This window comes from Chiloscyllium plagiosum, chromosome 26 (genome assembly GCF_004010195.1).
Source record: "Chiloscyllium plagiosum isolate BGI_BamShark_2017 chromosome 26, ASM401019v2, whole genome shotgun sequence".
Taxonomy (NCBI): domain Eukaryota; kingdom Metazoa; phylum Chordata; class Chondrichthyes; order Orectolobiformes; family Hemiscylliidae; genus Chiloscyllium; species Chiloscyllium plagiosum.
In genome coordinates, this window is record NC_057735.1 from 28122629 (window position 1) to 28142224 (window position 19596).

Here is a 19596-nt window from a genome sequence, read left to right on the forward strand (position 1 = left end):
TGACGACTGATAGTAATTGGCCAAAGCAAACAGATCTTTTTATAACTTCCGGCTCAATGCTTGGCCAGATAAGGTGGTTGACTAATTTTTAATTACATGAATTATATATTATATACTAGAAAATCTTATGTAGTAGGTTTATATGGATGTAGCACTGCAGTGTGTCAGTTCTGACATTCCATCTGTTATTGTAAATGTTAATCATGTAGAAATCATAAAATGCCACAAGTTGTCTTGTAAGTAGGAATACAGTAACATAGGATTAAGAGCAATCTAACACTATTCTTTACAAAGAATATTTGATGGAATATGAAGGGAAGCACAAGTGTGAAAACTGAGTTTTAAATACTTCCTTGGTTGTTTAACATAGCCAGCATTGTACTGAAAATCAAAAATGATTTGTTTAGGAAATATAGCATTGTAACAATCTTTTTAGTTTTAACTTGCAGAGGACAAACTTTAAACAAAGTATTTTTATTATCGCGCGTTGTCCTGTCAAAAAAATGACGTTACAGTATTTAGACGCTTACTGAAATATATAGACAATTCTGTAATACCAAGAGTTGAGGAAAAGTAGCATCTGACATTACTTTGAAGCATGTAATCCAAAGCTTGCTCTTAAGTCACTGAAACTCAGTTTGTAAATCCACTGAATGACACAACTCTACTATAACTTTCCTTGAATATAACCTAATAAACCAGTAAAATTTCATCTATGCTTTCAGGGTTTTTTTTGTGGTAAAAAAATTCTCTTAACTAGTAACAGAAGTAATACTTCAGGAGTATGCACTTACCTGGCATTTCAAAATAGCAAGCAGCAGTTTAAAATAAATTCTATTTCAGCAGATGTTCCCTGTTCTTGACATTGAATGCCTATTCTCCAGATGTATGCAAACAAAGTGTTTGTAGGTCTGTTCATAAACATCAAATTTGAAAGTAAACTTTATTTGTTCTTCCTTCTGTTTTTCACGGAGGTGTGGGCAATTACAAAGTCTTTTATGACAATTCAACATTTGAATCACCTTAATATACAATTCAGTATGCCTCCATTTAAAACACTTATGGCAAAAATAATTTCACAGACATCAAATAAAGCAGTCTTCATTATCATGTTGGCAAGTTTCTCAAAACTATAATTAGCAACATAGTAAGATGGTAATAATGTGATGATTGTGGTGCTCCCTTTGGTCTGGATTTTGAATCCCCCTTAGTTATAAGGAGAGGGTGGAGTGCTGCTTGTACTGGATGAGGCCAGACCACTCAAAACATTAAGCAGGCAGCCCAGACATAACTTCGCAATTTGTTTCGGTAAGTGTACAGTGAAAATTACCCACAGTAAGTTAGCGAGGTTGACTACCAGGTTAAAAACAGACAAAAATTCATTCACGAAATTACATAATGAAACACAAAGAACAGAACAAAGAACCCCTATAGAACTAGGTTTATCCAAACTAGACTTAATTATGCTGTTCTGAATATACATAACTGTCCCAGTAAGCAAACCCTCTTAAAGACTGGTTTAAAAAATGAACAGATGCTCACAGGTTGAAGTTAGAAGAGCAGAAAGAGAGAGAGAGGGAGGGGAGAGTTTGTTTCCACACAGGTCACTGTTGAACTCCCAACTAATTCTGGATTGAACTAAACTGCTCAGCTAGAGAGCAGTTTCTTCTTCAAGAATTCAGAGAATTCTTCATTATGCAGGTCACTTATAAAACATGACCACTTTGGCCTGAAGTCTCACCTGTTTACATATAAACAAAAAGTTATCTCAATACTTTTTAATCTCTGTACCAAACCAGTCTAATCAGCACTGACAGTGGCTCGTGACCCCTCTGACAAAAACCAAGGACATAGTATCCTTAAGAAAAAGGAACAGCTTTAGAAAAAAAAAACAGCTTTGTGACAATACAAAGATTAACTCATCCAAAACCTTTTAATTTTGTGGATTAATTTATGTAATGTTAGATATGTTCCATAAATGTTTAGTTTTATATGTTTGCTTATTTTTGAATTCTGCATTTGTGTTACTGAAGGCAAATGTGACCAGTCTCAAATAAACTGTCTTGCAGCATCAGCATCACTGTGTGAAATTCAGACACATAATGCAGTTGCTCAGTATCATACACAGGCTAGATCATCCAATGACGGACATTCTCTGAAGAAGAAAAAAACAATTTCAAAGCAAACCAATAAACACCTCATTACTCTTTATCTTGTAATGTCAGTTTTAATTGTCAAAACTTCTCTCAAATTTTCAAGCTCCTTTGTTGAACTTGAGCATCCTAATTTAGGTAGTGACATCTTATTTTGTGGATGTGAATTTTGTGGTCAAGATGAGAATCTAGAGCTCTGAAAAGCCACATGTGCCAAATTTGGCACTTAGAACTGAACTTGCAACAAGGTAGCTGAAACCGGGAACTGGATCTTTTTCAGTTCAGTAACTTAAATCTAGTTATTGAATAATGGACGTATTGTTGTTCTGATTTGGTGATGGATCATCAGCTTTTAAAGATTTGAATGTCGGGTTTGAATCCCAGCAGGACAAATTGTGAGATTTGAATACAATAAAAAGCCTAATAATTGTTGGTGGTTGTAAAAAATTTAATGTCCATTAGTGAAGGAAATCCTTACTTTGTATGTCTACATATGACAGTAGAACAGGAATGTGATTAACATTAAACTGCCCTCCAGACAAATTAGAAATGGGCAAAAAAAAAACAAATGGTCATGTTTCCCAGGTACTTTATTTTTAAAGTTCGATGACACTTTAAATGGCCAATGCAGTCAAGATGATCCCATTCAGATGTCAGTGAGATTGAAACTCTTCAAACCTCATATCTGTTTTCTGAGCAAGGGATTCCAGTACTTTCCCTTTAAAGCTGCATCTAGGAATGGCAAGAATGTGGAGTAATCAGATCTGATGTGATCTTAATAAATGGCAGAGCAGGCTTGAGAAACCAAATGGCCTACTCCTGCTTCTAATTCATATGATTCACTTCCAAAAATTCTCCAACTTGGGCTAGTTTAATGATGGCTCAAGTCTAGTAACTCAATCTCTTATCCCAAGACTGAATTCCCCAAGATTCTGAGATTGCCCCACGCATCTAATTAACAGCATGAGCTCAGCTTTTATTAAAGCTTTTGTTTTATCAAGATGCCACTGAATTTCTCTAAGCTCCAATCTTTCTTAGCTGTATCTAGCAAATACGACTTGCAGGCTTCCTTTATCCGGTTCTAAATTGAAACCAAAGAAACCTCAAGCTCTCCAAAATGATGTAGCCTGATCTGGACTACCCTTAACCTGACTTTTTGGGCTCACTGAATGCTATGAATTACATAGCTCCAATTCTGTCTGGACTGCCATTACTACAAACTTTGCAGATGCCACTTTTCCAGCTAAGTAAGTCCAACTGTTGTTTTGACAGCTCCATCTCGTTTCTGATTCTTTGAAACAAACATAGGTGACTTTATAAAATTACTTTTTTAAAAAAAAAAGATGTTCTGGCAATCATTAAAGCCCTGCATTTTAATCACCATACCTTCCTACCTGGTAAGTTTATCAAGCAACAAATGCCAACAACCTGGTGTAGAAGTGCACTAGACTTATGCGAGTTTCAATAACATTTATTCCATTTGTACTGGAAAATTTGAATTCCCGGAAATAAAAAAACTACCCTAAAAAGTTATGAACTAGATATTCATGAAACCTGAATTAACATGGAAATGGATTCCTTTCCAATTATAAGATATAGGGTCTCAAAGTAGGAAGGGAAGTCAGAGGTACAACACTACACAGCTTTAGAGAAGCACCAAAAGTAGGTAAGCAACAAGTAAGGTGGATTGTCAGCCACTTTTTAAAACATTTAACCAAAAGCAGAAAAAAGAAAATCAGCAAGTTGGCTGGTGCTCCTCCTTTGGATGCACCCCCACCCAGGATTACCATTAGGCTAGCCTGTAATACTAGTACCCAATCTGCTGCTAGTTGCTTACCATCATGCTCAGAAACTCTAGTCCATCTGGAAAATCTGAGGTGAGTTCTTAAACCTGTCTATTAACAATGCTCTTCTGAATAGACCTACTAATCTTTTGGGGTTGGCAGCCACCCTGGGCACTGAACTCATCTGCCCCCCCCTCCCCCCCAATAAAAACTCATCCAGGAGTAGCATCCTAAAACTTAGAGTGGCAAGGGCAAAAAAAGACCTATACTTTCAATGCTCTATTTTTTGATATTTACCTAAGAATGAGATTATCTGTTTAAAACTGAAACCAATCTGGATTTGGACAAGCAGCCAGTGATCACTCGCAACTGGATTGCATGAATATATTTCATGTAAGCTGCTTACAGCTGTCTGTATTTAATTTTGCTGATGGCGAATAAGTGTAAGCTTTTGCTGTCTAGTCAAAAGATTCATTTCTTTTCATCCTAAGAAATTCCAAAGCATAGTTTCACAGACTGTAGGTTTAGTAACTGAAAAACTGAAATTTGTAGGACTCTCGATTTATCAAGTGCAATACCAAGCAAATGTGAATCAGCTATTGAAAAGTTTTGCTTTTAATAAAACCAATGACTGACTTTTTATATTGACTGGAATTTACAATAACCAAAGTCATGTTAAATGTTTCCATATGCCAGAAGGCATATTCAATAAAATTTCAAGCAGAACTGTTCAGTTATTTCCAGAATTCATCACCTATTACCAGCCTGTAAGTTTTTATCTAGTTACTCTACTATTTTATGCAGTGTCAATTAATTGTGTTATGTGTGATGGAGTACTCCCACTTGTCTGGATGAGTGCTGCTCCAAAAACACTTGAAGCATGACACCATCCAGGACAAAGCAGCCCACTTCATTGGCACTGCATCCACAAACTCCCTCCACACTGACCATCAATAATGGCAGTGTGTATTATCTACAAGATGCACTGCAGAAATTCACCAAAGATACTCAGAGCACCTTCCAAACCCATGACTACTTCCATCTAGAAGGTCAAGGACAGCAGATAATTGGGAACACCACCTTCAAGTTCACCCTACAAGCCACTTACCATCCTGACTTGGAAATATATCACCATTCCTTCACTGTCACTGGGTTAAAATCCTGGAATTCTCTCCTTAATGGCATTGTGATCAACCCACAGCAGGTGGACTGCAGCTGTTCAAGAAGGCAGCTCACCATCACCTTCTCAAAGGCAACTAGGGATGGGTAATAAAAGCTGGCCAGCCAAGTACTGCCCAAATCACACAAAATGAATAAATGTTTAAAACATTTCAATACACTTATTAATTCAGGGTCTCCACACTCCCAACATATCACTTCAGCATTTCCAGAAGATATATCAATGCCTTTAATCAATCATGCTTAATATGGCCTATTCTAAGCATCCTGTAGTTAATTTAAATTATAGTAGGTGAAAGTTTTATCTAACTATAAATACAATCTAACTGCTTAATACAACAAAGCTAGCAGTTTTAAAAGAATATTGCAAACTTGTGTACAATTTAATTGAGTGAATTGCACCACTGGGACCCTGTAATATTTAGAAAACTAGATAATGTTTCATTTAATGCAATGCGGTGATTAATTTCAGGGCCTGAAGTCTATGCATTCTGTACTACCATTGATCTCTCTTCATATTGCAGTAAAACTACCCCTTGAAATCTTTAGCTGTGAAGTTAGGATGTATAAAATGAGCTTGAATGACCAGTAAACTCTTGAACCAAGATTTACTGCTTACCCTAACCCTTAAAAGGAATATTTGATTCAGTCAATTTAGTCAATTAAGTTGAACGATATACTATTATATGATTCATTTTACGAATAGCAATTATATCACAAGCGTTAAATCAGGCATAATACCGGCAAAATAGTCAAATGGTATTTCTACTCTATCATTTTCTGATATGATAAAACAAAACAACTATCAAATAGGTCCACTGGAGAAAGGGTTAAATAAGTAGGAAGTAAAAGGGATGTCAACTAAATTCTCCTTTTGTGGAGTTAAGTTTTCAAAAATATGTAATTATGTAACAGAATTGCGTAGATGATGACACAGTGAGGGAAACATTTAACAATACACTTTTTATACTGAGCAAAGGGATTTCACTAAGGTCAGATCAACCTGTGAAGGGCACTGGAAACATGACGTGTCTGACCCACCAAATCAGCAAGTTTCAGTCTTTTGTTATTTACTGTTGGGACGAGGCATCGCTGATTGAGGCAGCATTTGTTGTTAGCCTTGTGTAGTGTCAATCAGATCGCCAAACCTCATTCAAGTCTCCCGGAATGAACAAAAACAGAAATTATTGGAAAAGCTCAGTTCTGAAGAAGGATCGCTAGGTCCGAAACATTAATTCTGTTTTCTCTCCACGGATGCTGCCAGACCTATTGAGTTTTCTTACCCCAGAAGTTTCTGTTTTGGTTTCGGATTTCCCGCATCCGCAGTTCTTTGGTTTTTTTTCCGGAAATGAACTGTTGGTCTTCGAGACACTACTGTTGACAAACTTGGTGGATGGGCGATGGAAGGCGGGAAACACTAAAGAATAAATAGTCCGATCATACTCGAAAAGTTAACTCTGTTACTCTCTCCAATGGAACTGCCAGACCTGCCGAATCTTTGCAGCATTTTCTCGTTTTCTTTCTGATTTCCAGCGTTCGCAGTATTTTGTTTTTATGGGGGGGGGAAAAGCTACTTCGCGTTGACATTTTGTGCCTGTGTTCTCACGCTGCTCGCAGGACAGAGATGGTACTGAATTACTATGAAGGAACTTAACATATCAATTAATTACTTTATTGATTGCAAAATTGCACGTGACAAAATGATTGATAACATTTTAATGTACTTTTTAAAAATCTCAATTTTTTTCACAGTAGTCTGTACCAAATGTACGTCGAGTTTCTGGTTCTGGTATCCTGCCCAATACCAAGGGTACTTAAGTTTTCTGTTTATTTTCACTATTTCGATACCTGCCTTGGACTCCTGATTATTTGCAGCCCGAATTTAAATTAGATTCTGATCTGTGATTGAAGTGCTTAATGGAAGATCTCTCTACCCAGAATGCACAACGTACCAGAATACACCCTATTTATTTTACGGGAAATCGAGCACCCAGCCGCAGAATTAATAATTAGCTCTAAAGCGCCACTTATGAATACAAAGATTTGTGTTCGTGACTTAACAATAAACTATCTTGCTATCAAAATCAAAATATTCAGAAGAAAAATTAGCAGTAAACCTGTATCTTGAAAATACATTTTTACTGCTGGTCATATGATCAAATCACACGTCATCAAACGATACATTGGATATTGAGAAGTCACGTTGTAACTATAAGAATGCGCAATAAATACCAATTTGTTATTATTGCTCATTACCAGCTCGGAGGAGGGTCACTTGACGTCCCGACATCGCCAAGGCAAAGTGTTTAATAGCAGAGACATTATGCTGGAACAAAATACAATGTTCGTTAGGCCACAGCTAGAGCACTGTGTGCAGTTGTAGAATACACATTATAGGAAGTATGTGATAGCACTGGAGAGTTTCAGGTAATGCAGAGAGTGGAAAGACGAGGTTTGTTTTCCTTCGAGTAGAGGAGATTGAGATAAAAACATTGAGGGGCATAACGAGGGTAGACAGGAAGAAACGTTCCCCTTGCCAGAGGAGTCAGTGACCAGGGAACTTAGATTTAAGGTATGGGACAGAAGGTTTGGAGAAGATGTGAGGAAAATATTTTTCACCTAGACAGTGGTGGGAATCTGGAATTCACTGTGTATAATAACGGTAGAGGCAGGAATTTGCATAACATTTAGGAAGTATGTATGTAGATGTGAACTTGTGATGCTAAGGCATACAAAACTCTGGAGGTCAGACAGCATCCAAAGAGCAGGAGAGTCAATATTGCAGGCATAAGCCCTTCATCAGAAAATTACTGATTAAGGGCTAGTGCCCCAAATGTCAAATCTCCTCCTCCTCAGATACTGCCTGACCTGCTGAGCTTTTCCAGCACCACACTTTGACTCCGACTCTCCAGCATCTGCAGTTCTCTCTTTCTCCATACAAAGCTATGGGCTAAGTGATGGAAAATGAACCAGAATTGTTAGATAGTTGGTTTTTGGCTGGCATGGATGTGGTAGGCTGAAGGGCCTTTTTCTGTGCCATAGACCTCTATGACAATGGCACTGTTAAAATATGTACAATGTGCAAGCCAACATATTTATGATGCTAAAATCACAAATGTCATCCAATACCTATTCATTTACTAAGTATGTCCCTCCATTATTTATCATAATCAGTAATTTCAACAGGTAATATTACAGTATCTGTGTGTGCCAGACTTGAATGGTAACCAATACAGTTAACACCTGAACAAAGACCACTTTGGGATGTAACTCATTTGTACAGCCTCAAATCAAGATGATGTTTATTTGCGCATATAGATACACAGAAAACAGGAGCAGGAGCAGGAGGAGGAGGCCTTTCAGCCGTTCGAGCCTGTTCCACCATTCACTATGATCATGGTGGATCATCCAACTCTGTACACTATTCAGATTTTTTTCCAGACCCTTTGAAAGTTTTCAAAGAGTTAGATATATTTTATAGGGCTAGAGCGATCAATGGTTTGGCCTCAACCACTTTCTGCAGCAGAGAATTTCACAGGCTCACCATTCTGAAAAGAAATTTCTCCTCATCTGAGTCCTAAATGGCCTAGCCCATATCCTTAGTCTGTGACCCCTGAATCTGGATACCCCAGTCATCAGGAACATTCTGTCTTTCATCCAATGAAAGGGAGAAAGTGAGGACTGCAGATACTGGAGGTCAGAGTCGAGAGTGTGATGCTGGAAAAGCGTAGGTGAGGCAGCATCCGAGGAGGAGAAGTTATATTTTGGACATAAGCCCTTCATCAGGAACGTTTCGTGCTGAGCTGAATTTCTGCCAAATCCCATTGCTAAGCTTGAAAGTGTGAAGCAAGCCCACTTCAGCAGGCAGCCGAACCTGGGCAGTATATTGCCAGTGATGACTAAATAAGGACAGCGGCCTGCCCCAAAGCTGCCAGTCGCTCAGCATTATCTGCAATAGAGATATCCATTGCTGAGGCAGCAATAACTGGGAGAAGCAGGGGCTGGCAGCCAGAGAACCAACAATGCCATTGACACGAATTAAAAGTTCCTCTGTCGGCCATACATTGCTCAGAATCCAAAGTAATCACCCCCTTTCCCAGAAACCACTGCCAGGAACCTCGCACAGCAGCAGACCCTCCTGATGAAAGCCCAGAGAGGTGAAGTGACATAACTAGCCTCCTCATGGATGTCATAGCAATCAACTTTTCTGCTGCTTGCATTATTGCTCGACAGTGGCAAGACACTAGACTTCCACTCCAATTCCCTTCCTCACTAGTCTGATTGCCACTCAGCCTTTCCCGCAGCAGCCTAAAAAGTTCAGCCCAACGTAACAGGAAGAAATGGAAAATGTTCTGTTTGAGCTTCTGTATTAATGCCATAATCTCTCTGTGCTCTTCTGACCTGATTATGCACAACTACTGTAATTCTAGACAAAAATGTCGGAACTTGTGCCCTGACGAAACAGAAATATTATTGAATGAATAGAGAACAATTTACAGCATATTAGGAGAATACTTTCTTTCCAATACACTCAATCATTTGAATCACTATATTAAAAATCACAACACCAGGTTATAGTCCAACAGGTTTATCCAGAAGTACAAGCTTTCAGAGTGCTTCTCCTACACCTGATGAAGGAGCAGTGCTCCAAAAAGGTGGTACTTCTGTTGGACTATAATCTGGTGTTGTGTGATTTTTTAAACTTTGTACACCCCAGTCTAACACCGGCACCTCCACATCATTGAATCACTATGATTAATGTTTTTTTAAAATTAAATAAACAGTTGAAGAGCTGTTTCTGTTCAGCTTTCCCATTTAATCACAGTCTAGATCAATTGCGACTATTTCTCTGAATCTGTCAAATTGCAAGTTCAAAGGTACCTCCTGTACAATGAAAGTCAAGTTCTTGACCCAACAATAAACCTTGGCTGGGAAATCCAGAGGGGATAGCGAACAGTGCTCTTCATCACTGCTGCTATAACTATGGTAAAGGGTTAAGATTTACTCACTATATTTTTAAAAAGATTTGGTTATCATGTGAAGTATCAAATACACATGTTAACTATTTTGTCTGTTCCACTATTTTCAAAATTATAATGGATGATAAACGACCTCAACAAAGCGCAAAAAATCCATATTGAAAATTCTGTTTGCAGCCTGGAGAAATGCAAAGGCATTAGTATAAATCCGAAGCGTTTGCTCACACACTATGCAAGAAGCTTCTGTCCAAAGGCTGCACTTCAGAATATTTTTCTGTACTGTAAGTTCCAGAAAGGATTTGAAATGTCCTATAAATCTGTATCTATATTTTCTCTAAACAAGAAGCAGCCAACAATTTTGAGCTGAGGACTCAAACAAACATTTTATTCAAGGTCTCAGTTAATCAGGAACTGTTCAAGGAAGAACATGGTTTATTATGTAAATACACATCAGCATATGCCTCAACAAAACGCCAACTTGTTTTCCAGCACTGCACTGACCTTTCAAAACATTTGCACTCATATGAACAAATTTTATATCATCTTCTGTATACAGAATCTGACTAAACATCCCCAAACAAAATTATACCCAATAAACCAAAGAACCCACAGATCCTGCTGCCACCATTATAGGTACTCCACTGGCTAAAACCCTCTCATTTATATTGTAATTAATTTTACACAAATTAAAATTAGAAACAAAAATCTTGAATTAAAAAATAAATCTCTTAATAATTTGTGTATCAATGTGTATTTAATGCACTGACTTGCCGGAGATCAATACTACCTCCTGTATGTAAGTGTAACATGTCCATAACCCTGCTGTACCTCTAAGGCAAATAAAATAGATTGCTGCTTCCAAATTTGCATCAAACATGCCATTCAATTACAAACTTTACTTGTATGTAAGAAGTTATCTGGTGATTGGCAAGTTTCACTTCTGCACACCAGATTTATAAACAGTATTTTGTAGGCATTCAACTGTGAAAACATATGGACCGACAACTGCCTTTGAGTTACATCAAAGCTGTAACAGAAGAATCAGGCTTTAATACCCTTTGTCAAAAATGTTCTTCTGTACTGTTGTGAGGTCCCCCAGCCTTGCACAACCTGTTAAAACAAAAGGCATATAAACACTCGTCAGATTTTTCCTCACTATATTGCAACTTAAGAATTAGAAAATCTGGTTGAGAAGAGGAAATTTCTATGAACCGAGTACTTCAACATTTCTTTGGTGGGTTTATGGGAAGATGAGACTTTTGACAGTTTAGTTTTGATCCCAATTCAGTATGGCACTCAATCATCCAATATAGTTGTTGCAGTCCCAGAGGACTGCTCTCATTACAGAAACATAACTGGTGATGGTTTAACCTGACGGTCAGGAAAGATGTTGTGAAACTTGAAAGGGTTCAGAAAAGATTCACAAGGATGTTGCCAGGGTTGGAGGATCTGAGGGGTGACCTTATAGAGGTTTACAAAATTATGAGGGGCATGGACAGGATAAATAGACAAAAGTCTTGTCCCTGGGGTGGGAGAGTCCAGAACTAGAGGACATAGGTTTAGGGCGAGAGGGGAAAGATATAAAAGAGACCTAAGGGGCAACTTTTTCCACACAGAGGGTAGTACGTGTATGGAATGAGCTGCCAGAGAATGTGGTGGAGGCTGGTACAATTGCAACATTTAAGAGGCATTTGGATGGGTATATGTATAGGAAGAGACTGGAGGTATATGGGCCAGGTGCTGGCAGGTGGGACTAGATTGGGTTGGGATATCTGGTCGGCATGGACGGGTTGGACCAAAGGGTCTGTTTCTATGCTGTACATCTCTAGGACTCTACTCAGGTAAGAGAAGTTGATGAGAAGGAGGACCTTTATGGTAATCTCAGCCAATGGAGGAATTGAACCTGTACTATTGGTGTTATTCTGCATTGCAAACTGGCTGCCCCATCCATCTACTTATTTCATACAGTTTTACAATTAAAATGGCCATCACAAATCAAACACCCAAAAAAGCCACTACCGATTGTCACGTGACCAATTTTGATTTACTGATCCAAAATCAGGAGAAGTAATACAAAGCAGTGGCAGAAAGAGAGAAAACAAAAAGGGAGAGAATAAGAAAGATAAAGAGCAGATATTCCCATGAGCACCTGCTAAACTCTCAGCCTCCACCATCCAGAAGGACAAGGGCAGCAGAGCATGCGAATACCATGACCTGCAGGATCGAATCCAAGATAGACACCATCCAGACTGCGAAGTTCTTTCATTATAGCTGGGTCAAAATCCCCGATTTCCCTTACTTACAGGACAGTGCATGATCCTGCATCCCAAAGACTACAACAGTCTTAGCTTCTTCAGGAAGCAGCCACATCCCACATACGCAGAAAAACAAAAAGTTCTTGGTTTTTATTTAAACTGGTTCTGAAGAAGGGTCACTGGACCTGAAAAGTTAACTCTGATTTCTCTCCACAGGTGCTGCCAGACTTGCTGAGCTTTTCCAATAATTTCTGTTTTAGTATCTTTAACTAGTTTGTTGACACTATGCTCAATTGCAAATGCAAGGCTTTATAAGATAGTCCAAAACATTAACTGGTTACTTTAATTCATATAAAATGCAGTAATATAGAGTGACATCCTATTCGTGAAATGCATATGTGATCTGGGTTGCAATGGCGACAGAGATCCAGGTCAAACCCTATTGTCAGGAAAGCAACATTGTTCAAGGGACGAGAGAGAGCGAGAGCGAGAGAGACAGGGAAAAAGCAGCTATTGTGAACAGCCAGGAAAAGACTTCCTTGTTAGTCAACAGGCAGAATGTTGGCGGGAGCTTGTTCTGTTTGAAGAGATGGGACCAATAGATATCTAAGGACACTGGAATATTTATCCAGTCACGGCCATGAGAAGGAACTGCCAGGGTGGAAGGGCTTGCCACTAGACGTTAATTCAGAGATTCTCAGAGAACTGAGAAATGCATGCTTGACAAGTATGACTTAGCACAGTAAAGAGACACAAGCCTGCTGGAAGCAACTTGGAACTAGCTCCTGTAAGGACTGTAATTCTTCAGTGAGTGTAGGATTTTTGGTCATGTTAGGAAGTTAAAGAAAGGGGCCAATCTTCTTGGTTGTTTAATGTATTCATAAATCTTTTTTAAAATCTATTGTTCCCTTGAACAATCATGACAAGCAATTTATGTGGTGTTTTTCTCTTTTTTTAAAAAAGTTGGGAAAAGCCTTGGTTGATCTCAATGTGTCACTCAGGAATTCCAGTCAATGTCAGACATTAATTCACTTCCTTTAATTTGATGATAACATCTACTGGACCAGCAGCCTGCTATCAAACATACTTCTTTGGAGTATTAGAAATTTAATAAAAATAAATGAATTATTTTCTCCTAGCAATAGAGATCATCAACAACTGCACAATTTAAGAAATATATGCACACTTGCAGTTACCAGTCTCAATTCCCACACACCAAATAATTACATTTGGGTAAATATTAAACAGTGAAGATCTAATTTTCAAAGTTTATTTGCCAGTTTGGCTAGTTTTCATTAAAATTTCTTACACTTTATACAAATCCCAATTTATTAGTAAAACAAACAATTTAAGTCCCTTTAAAAACAACAATCTAAAGCTATTTTTGCAATATAGTTAGAAGACTGACCCCACAACAACAAACATACCCTATCCAAACAGTTTCGATATAATTATAGTAGTTCTTGAATTTATGGTCTTCGTGAGAGTAGAGGAAACCAATCTGTGCTCACCTTAGATTCATCACTATCCAAGAGAAGCTCTTCCTCAGCTTCATTCATTTCCTCGGTGGGATCATAGGTATAAACAGGAAGTAGCTGGTGTCTAAGCTTGTCTAATCTTGAGAAAAAGCAAGGAATTTAAAAATCCTTATTTTAACAGTTCTTCTTCTGTTGCTGTTGGTTAAATATTCTGAAGAACAAAGTCAAATATATTTTTAACCATCTCAATCAAATATGAGGAAAGTAAGTTCTACTGACTGATTAGTGGTATAATTTTTTTTCATTTATTTGTTCACAGGATGTCTGAATCATTAGCCAGGGCAATATTTCTTGCCAACCCTAATTGCCCTTGAGGTGGTGATAATAAGCAACCTTCTTGAATCGCAGGAATCTATGAGAAGTAGAAACACCTACAGTGCCATTTGGAAGGGAATTACACAATCTTGTCCCAATAACAGTGAATGAATCACAACATAGTTCCAGGTCAGGATGTATGTGGCTTTGAGGGGAACTTGCAACTGCTATTCCAATATCTTTCCTGGAAGTACAAGTTGGAATGTGCTATCAAGGGAGCCTTGGTAAGGTGCTGCAGTGCATCACTGCTGTCACTGGCAGATTGTGGGGAGAGTTTAAGCTAGTGGATTCAATGTCAATTAAGCAGGCTGCTTTGTCCTGGAAAAACTTGGAGAGTGTAATTTTGAAAAGATGCAGACTTTCATAGTAGCTTAGCTGCTACATACACTGTCCAATAAGCCATAACTGAGAGAAAAATGCCAAGATCTTCAGTTGAGGTAGTTGGTTGTTAACAATTGGGCTACTCACCTTGCACATGGAGAGGGATAAATGTCCAGCTAAAAGTTCCCATTTCTAAGCTCTCGCCAATGCCTACTGCTGGAAAAACACTTGTGCAGTGACAATTAGCTGTATTCTCTGGGACAGCATCATGTTTTTTCCACTGTAAAACCATGTGAACTATTTAATTATATTAAACATCCTATATAATTGCAAGATATTTTTGCATCTTACACATGAACAAATCCACATCCTGACACTCAATAGCCTAGTGGTATTTTCACTGTACTGTTAATCCAGAGTGGAGGCAATGTTCTGGGGAGCTGTGTTCAAATCCTGTCACGGGAGATGGTGGAATTTGAATTCAATAAATATCTGGCATTAAGAATCTAATGATGACCATTGTTAATTGTGGGAATAAACCATCTAGTTCACTAATGTTTTTAAAGGAAGGACACTGCCACCCTTACCTGGTCTGGCCTAGATGTGTCTCCAGGTCCAAAGCAATGGGGTTGACTCTTAACTGCCCAATTAGAGATGGGCAATAAATTCTGACCTACGCAGCAACACCCTCATGAATGAATACATTTTTTTTAAAAAAGAAGAGAATTGCCACTGCTGTCATATTGAGGTCACCTGGATGCATTATTGGGGGCATACTGCACTTCAACACCAAAATGCATTCGGGCTAGGCAGGGGAAAGACACTTGGAGAAAGGGAAAAGTGTTTTCATGATGTGACAGAGACTACATTGAGCTTACACATGTTTAGCTCACTAAACAAAAATGTAATCAGTGCTCTCTTACTTCTTTCCATCCCATATAAATGCAGTGGTATGATTAATGCAATAACAAGGCACTAAAATTTGCAAATTCTTCCTCTCCCTTCATTACTTAGTTTCAAAAATCTTCTGGTAGAAAACTAAAAATTAATTCCACATGACTTAAATATTAACAGCTGGTTTATTTAATTTTTTTCAGTCAACAATAACATGTGTTATTCCCTCCCTGGGGACAGCAAAGTACAAATAGATATGACTTTAGATTAATCACAAGGTCTTAAAATTTAATTAGTTTAAGTCACTGGATCGGCAATATCTCTGCTTCAATACTCTCAAAAGAGATAAACTATTCATTAGGAAGTCTGGGCTTAGGGGACATAGCCTAAAAACTAGAGCCAGATCATTCTGGAATGAAGTTAAGAAACGCCTCTATATTAGATGAGTGGTAGAGGACTGAAAATGTTTGCAGTTGTAACAAAATCAACAGTTAATTTTAAGTCTGAGATTGATAAATTTTGATAATCAATGATACTGAGCGACATGGGGCAAACATGGATATACAGTTCAGTCAATAATCAGTATTGGTTTAGCTTTACTGGCAAAAGCCTTGACAGGTTAAATAGCCTACTCATATTCCTATCCGAATACCCTATTCACAGCCATTTGCAATTTTGTATATCTTTTTCTATGCTTCATTTTAGCTCCTCACAATATTTTCCATCTCTTTTGAAGGTGTTGACCCTATGAAGTACAATTCAACAGACGTAAGCCCTCCTGTATTAGAATAACAATTCTGATTAAAATGAAGAATGAACCTTGAAGTTTATATTAATGCCATCGGATTCTCAACATGATTCACTTTTCTATATGTGCAGCACAACTACACTTAGCAGTATGTTCACTGGCTAACAACTGGAAATTAGTAGCAAAGAGATAACAAATCTGTGTTCAGGAAAAAAACCCAGATGTAATTGTGTTTGTTCACCATTGCATTGAAATCAAATTTCAAGTGCTCACATTTCCTGGTAACATTCTATTATAAAGTATCGAAAACTGCTGCATTCTTGGTTATGTCAAGATAGAAGAAAATCTCATGCATAGTTGTGAAAGGAATATAAATCAGTGGGCCGAACTATATTTAAGTACAGGATAGAAAAGCCGCACTACTTAGTTACTCAAGATTAGCATTGGTTACCTGCGTCTCTTCTGAATATACATCACCTGATAAAACAAAAACCAAAAGCAATTCAGTAAAGTTTAATATCATTCTAAAATCTGTCTAATATAATAGTGCACAAAAGGTAATGAGTAAACAATCTCAGGTACAAGGTAGTCTGCTATATGCACAGCTTCAGAATAAATGTTGCCATCCTACTTTGACTAATCATATTTCTTTACACGGAGCTAAAAGGATGAGACTGAGGTGAAATGCCAGGAAGCTCATGCAGAGTGTAAACATCAGGACCAGAGCAGTTGGGTCAAATAGCCAGATTCATTACTGTTTATTATTATATGTTATCTGTTGCACTAAACTAAAAATTACATTTCCTGGTACATCAAGAATCATATCCAAATCAGACAGATGTGCAATAGTTTTAATGCAATGGTCCATTATTGTCTTTAGTTAACATAAATAATAAGTCTAGATTAGAGCGGTGCTGGAAGAGCACAGCAGTTCAGACAGCATCCGAGGAGCAGTAAAAAAAAAAAATCAACGTTTCGGGCAAAAGCCCTTCATCAGGAATATAGGTATTCCTGATGAAGGGCTTTTGCCCGAAATGTCGATTTTTACTGCTCCTCGGATGCTGCCTGAACTGCTATGCTCTTCCAGCACCGCTCTAATCTAGACTCTGGTTTCCAGCATCTGCAGTCATTGTTTTTACCTAGTTGTTTTTACCTTGATAAATAATAACAGTTAAGCATGTATATTGAGTAAGAATTAGTCATGTTTTGGGGTACTGCACAACAATCAGGGTGTTAATTCACTATTGACTCCTACTCAGCATTATGCCATGAACAGATTTATTTAAGGTGGATAAGATGCTATAGAAGACTGACAAAGTAGACAGTGAAGAGGACGTTTCCTCATGTGGGGCAATCTAGAATGAAAGTTTTAGGATAAGGAGTAGCAGTTTTAAAACAGTAATGAGGAGAAATTACTTCTCTCAAAGGGTCATGAATCAATGGAATTCACTATCCCAGAGTGTGGTGGAATCTGGGACATTGAGTAAATTTAAGCAGGGTTAAGGAAAGCAGGCAAGAAAGTGATGTTGAGGCTGAGAGGAGATCAGCTATGATTATATGAAATGGTGGAGCAGACTCAAGGAGCTGAATTGTCTACTCCTGCTCCTAGTTCTTATCTTATGATCTGGGTGCACATCTCAAAGTGATTAATTTGATGAACCAGTCTATACTGATTCAATTCTTGATAGAGTATTAAGGAACTCTCCTGTAGCATAGCTTACTGCTCCTTGGATGCTGCCTGAACTGCTATGTTTTTCCAGCACCGCTCTAATCTAAACTCTGGTTTCCAGCATCTGCAGTCATTGTTTTTAACCCTCAATCATTTCAAACAATGGTTAGCAATTTGACAAAAAACAGGAATGCCATCCATTCCAAGAGTAAATGGCTATACAGGAAACAGTGAACAATGAAAATGATAAATGAAAATACATTGAACTTTACTTCAGCACCAATTAAATTAAATTAAATGTTGACAACTCTATAAAGCAATACTTGGCAACTTCCTCCTAATCACCTGGGACAAGAACATAAACCATATCAAAACATGAAATAGGTCATGATTGAACAGATTAACATTATGTAGCATGCCACGGTCAATGAAAACTTTTGAGATGTGAAAACAAACATGATACAGCTTTAAGTAAATTCTGGAAAAATGGATAACATCAGGCTCAGACACAATCAGAAAAGAAAGTGACACATTCAGTAAGAATTGTGCCCTGGAAGCAGTTTAGAGTTTTTCCCTCTCATCTTAGTGAGATTCTGAACTAAAGTAGAAGATTCAATGAGTTATCATACTATATTAGTTCTCCTCAACCCCAAGAAGTTACAGTAACAGTCTTATTTTGGTCAAGGTTGCGTGTAACAATTCTATTAATAATCCATTTAAAATGAAAGGATTACCATTTTGTTTTTAATCAAGAAACCTAGTTGTCTGACGAGTTCAAAATGAGAGATCAACCGAACTATTAGTTTCTTTAACGCTACTATTGAAGTTGAAGTCATTTCTATGAACTATATTGATACATTGATAGCCCTATTCTTGATAGATACAAAAAATACATCACTTCCTGATTTTTTTTGTTTATACATGTTTGTGACTACATTCTCAGTTTCAAATAAAGTTTATATGTACAGCACAATGTTAAAAAAGATTATATTGGAATAACATCAATACTCTGCTGAGGTTTGTGAAAGTACCTGTTATGGCCAAGATAGAAAAGCAAAGGAAGTTCTAGAAGTCATTCAAAATTTAAGTGCTTTTCAGCAAGAGCTCCGGATATAATTCACCAATACTGACTGAAGTCCTCATCATTCAATATAACAAACTTGATTGAGTTTTTTGAGGAAGTAACAGAGAATTGATGAGGGCAGAGCAGTAAATGTGATCTATATGGACTTCAGTAAGGCGTTCAACAAGGTTCCCCATGGGAAACTGGTTAGCAAGGTTAGATCTCACGGAATACAAGGAGAACTCGCCATTTGGATTCAGAACTGGTTCAAAAGGTAGAAGACCAAGGGTGGTGGTGGAGGGTTGTTTTTCAGACTGGAGGCCTGTGACCAGCGGAGTGCCACAAGGATCGGTGCTGGGCCCTCTACTTTTTGTCATTTACATAAATGATTTGATTGTGAGCATAAGAGGTAGAGTTAGTAAGTTTGCAGATGAAAACCTCCATCAAAATTGGAGGTGTAGTGGATAGCTAAGAGGGTTACCTCAGATTACAACAGGATCTTGACCAGATGGGCCAATAGGCTGAGAAGTAGCAGATGGAGTTTAATTCAGATAAATGCGAGGTGTTGCATTTTGGGAAAGCAAATCTTAACAGAACTTATACACTTAATGGTAAGGTCCGAGGGAATGTTGCTGAACAAAGAGACCTTGGAGTGCAGGTTCATAGCTCCTTGAAAGTGGAGTCGCAGGTAGATAGGA

At 37.9% G+C, this 19596-nt stretch overlaps 1 protein-coding gene across 4 annotated transcripts in view; it reads right to left on the reverse strand.

Annotated features, from left to right (window-relative positions):
- Nucleotides 1-10459: 10459 nt before the first annotated feature.
- Nucleotides 10460-19596, reverse strand: part of smim29 (small integral membrane protein 29) — a 16209-nt gene continuing 7072 nt past the window's right edge. For all 4 annotated transcript variants that reach the window (XM_043716789.1, XM_043716790.1, XM_043716787.1 and 1 more), the window contains 3 exons: nucleotides 16618-16643; nucleotides 13862-13967; nucleotides 10460-11205 (listed from right to left, as the gene is read on the reverse strand). In XM_043716789.1, the coding sequence (XP_043572724.1) occupies nucleotides 11137-11205; nucleotides 13862-13967; nucleotides 16618-16643 (201 nt within the window). In that variant the 3' untranslated portion in view covers nucleotides 10460-11136. The remainder of the gene's footprint in view (nucleotides 11206-13861; nucleotides 13968-16617; nucleotides 16644-19596) is intronic.